This window comes from Nymphaea colorata, chromosome 2, assembly GCF_008831285.2.
Source record: "Nymphaea colorata isolate Beijing-Zhang1983 chromosome 2, ASM883128v2, whole genome shotgun sequence".
Taxonomy (NCBI): domain Eukaryota; kingdom Viridiplantae; phylum Streptophyta; class Magnoliopsida; order Nymphaeales; family Nymphaeaceae; genus Nymphaea; species Nymphaea colorata.
Window position 1 is genome coordinate 31,632,111 of NC_045139.1, and position 3,254 is coordinate 31,635,364.

At 42.7% G+C, this 3,254-nt stretch overlaps 1 protein-coding gene across 1 annotated transcript; it reads left to right on the forward strand.

The window, feature by feature from the left end:
• Positions 1–1,867: 1,867 nt before the first annotated feature.
• On the forward strand, positions 1,868–3,046 carry LOC116248261 (uncharacterized). Its single transcript, XM_031620946.2, has one exon. It carries the CDS (start codon positions 1,929–1,931, stop codon positions 2,259–2,261), a length of 333 nt encoding a protein of 110 aa, XP_031476806.1. The 5' UTR covers positions 1,868–1,928; the 3' UTR covers positions 2,262–3,046.
• Positions 3,047–3,254: the final 208 nt, after the last annotated feature.

The following is a 3,254-nucleotide window of genomic DNA, read 5'->3' on the forward strand; positions in this document are numbered from 1 at the left end:
GACAACTAAAAGTACTGAATCTTGATCTTGTAACGAGTTTGAACTCCCGCAAGTCTTACGATTTGGTTTACAACTTAAACTTTAATTTAGATGCATATTAGAAACAGATTGGAATCAGATATATTGATACTTTGCAGATCATCTAAGTCCATTTGGATAAATTTAACCCCAAACTTGTGCCAAAGTGGGAATGATTCAGCAGTTACTTTTGGGGTATCAAGCAGGAATTTGATTCTCCAGAAGAAAAGAATGTCTAGCTTTCTATTTTAATTTTTCAGGCTAGCAACCTCTGTGGATTAGGCAACTTTCACTATCATGATTCACGAAACGTATGCTTTTCTTTTAGCTTTCATTTCCTCTAACTCATAAAAGAATTGTGGCAAGAATGTATCCGTGTTTGCTCTAAAACGTATACGGATAGTGATCAAAGCAGCAATAAGAGAATGGAATCTCACAATCCGTCTTCGTGGGGAGTTCAAATGCTAAGATTAATGCTTCTTATACGAACGAAACATACAAGAACTTCAATGACAAATTTCTCAGTTACGACTGTGGAGGAATCCTTGGAAAGCGAGTGGAAACTGTAGTCCACTGCTTCCCTGCGGAAAAAGGAACAATATCTTTTTTCCTCTTATAGATGAGACACTAAAAAGCTATCAATTTTGGTACTGAATTGGAAATTCGGATGGATATAGTTACTATTCGGGCTGTCAATGAAAGTACTGCAGCTATTTGTGTTAGGTATGAGGAGATTATCTTGCTTTTCTAAAACGGGACCGCCAATCAATCTCTCTCTCTCTCTCTCTCTCTCTCTCTCTCTCTCTCTAGATATATATATATATGTGTGTGTGCGCGGGCGTGTGTGTGATTGTACACGTGGCCATCTAAAAAAAGCAGTTCATAATGACTGAAATAAAAACAAGATGAAAAAGTTGTAAATGTTTTTTTCTTGCTTGTCTATCATGTTGTTTGAAGACCCTTGTTAGATGGATTATAAGGAGAGGTTAACAACGAGTCAAGCTACTCAATTTCAACTTGTTAAAGCTCGGCTCGTGAACGGGTTCGATCTGAGCCATTTGCTTAACGAGTCGAGCTCGAGCTCGAGTTCATGAGTCGACTTGTCCAAATAATTGAGTGGGGTTCAAGCTCAACACGTAGCTGCCGAGTCGAGCTCGAGCCTTAAACGAGTTTGTCAAGCCTTAATTAAGTCGATATATTGAAACGAGTTTACGAGTTCGTCGAGCATTAATCAAGTTGAACTTGAGCTCAATACGTAACAATGAAATATCAATTCTATTGAACCTTAATCGAGTTAAGCTCGACATCAACATGTAACGACTAAATCAACACTATTCAAACGAGTTTGTCGAGCCTTAATCGAGTCGAGCTCGAGCTCAACATGTAACTGTCGAGTCGAGCTCAAGCTACTTCCGTCGAGCTAGAACTCGAGCCGAGTCGAGCTCGAGGTTTCATTGGTCTATATGGGCAAGGGAAAAAAACGGGGTTTCAGCTTTTGCCTCAACGGCAGGATAACCCTCTTGCTTACTGAAACAGACTTGTTCTTTCTTAGTTAACCAACCAAATGTGAATGAGTATTATTTCCCTTTCTTTCCTTCCATATGAGAAAGCCTTAAATTCAAATATTCTAAATGAGTTGTGTTCACAAATTCAAACAAACTCATGGTCGTTACCTACTCTCCGATCTGGATTCCGATATTCCATTATGAATCAATTAAATGGATCGGGATTCAGATCAACACAAGACCCGAATTAGAGGGGAACTGATTATGTCACCACGGCAAGAAGGTGGGGTCTCCCCACTCCCCCACCGTCTCTTTCCTCCATCTATTTAAACCCACCAAGCTCCTCCGCCGGTTAACGCCTACCTCACTTCTCAGAAGGGCCGAATCTGTGGTGGTGGTGGCGGTATGGCCAGGGTTCAGCGGCCGAGCAGAGCTGCCGGGGCGGCAGCAGCAGCGGCAGCGGCAGCGGACACAGCATCGTGGTACTGCGCGGTGCTGCTTGTGGCCCTCATACTGCTGGGTATGTTCAATCAGGAGCGGCCGAGCTCCGCCGCGGCAGTGCCGGTTCCGCGCCGGAGCTGCGACGAGATATACGTTGTTGAAGAAGGGGAGACGCTGCATACGATCAGCGACAAGTGCGGCGACCCTTACATAGTGGAGAGGAACCCCCACATACACGACCCTGATGATGTCTTCCCCGGTCTGGTTATCAGGCTTTCTCCCTCCACCCAAAGTTGATTCTCTGTCTCTTCCTTGGGGGTTTTCTTTTCGAGCTTGTTAGGAAAGGTTTCTTGATTGTGTGTAGCAGAGGAAGAAGACATAAAAAGGAAAAAGGAAAAAGAAAGATGATGGTTGTAAAGAAATTGAGTCCTTGGTGTCGCTGTTGCTTCTGTAATACAGTCCTTCCTTGTGAATATTACACGGAGGCAGCTTCCTGTTACGATTTACTTCACCTTTTTTTTCAGATACAGAGAATTCGGTTCCTGCTACCATGATTTCAACTTCTTCATTTCTAGAGAGAGAAAGAGGTGTCCTGTTGCCTGTTGGTGGGCAGACAACCAAAGCAGGCTGTCCATGCTCTGCAATTATAAAAATATTAACACCACCAATTTGTGTGTTTTAGGAGTTAATTTGTTCCGTTTTCTTCCAAAACGAGTCAGTCATGGCGGGGATAAAGATTGGCAGCAGTTCCTGGTCTGCCATTTACGAAAATTTGTGCCTTCCGGAAATCTTTTTGCAAATTTCGAGGAAGGGCAAGCTGCCAATTACCGTGTTTCTGCATCTTCTGAAAGTCTTTCATTTAAGAAGCAGTTTCAATTCATGACCAAGCTTCGCACTCTGCAGTTATAGCTGTTCTAGAGACAGACAGTGAGAGAGAGAGGACGGTAGGTGACGGGCGAGGATGAAGGAGAAATTCTAGGTGCACGTAAAGGTTGTGGTCGGTGTGACCCAATCCGTGGCGGTTGGTTTGTAAACCTATGGCGGTTTTATATACGTTTAAATGAAGAATAATATTTTGTTCACTTGTATTATAAAAATATCAGAGCACTCTCTTGATCTATTTATTTGTTGGCGTATGTACGGCGAAATTCCCTTACTATTTAAATTCTAGCAGCTAAGTCTTCTTGTTCACTTCTTCATAACTTGTTCCCAAACCAGATTCTCTGTCGAAAACCAAAAGGAACGAAGACCAAAAGCGCGCTGGTTTACAATGACTGTCATGGTTTAAAA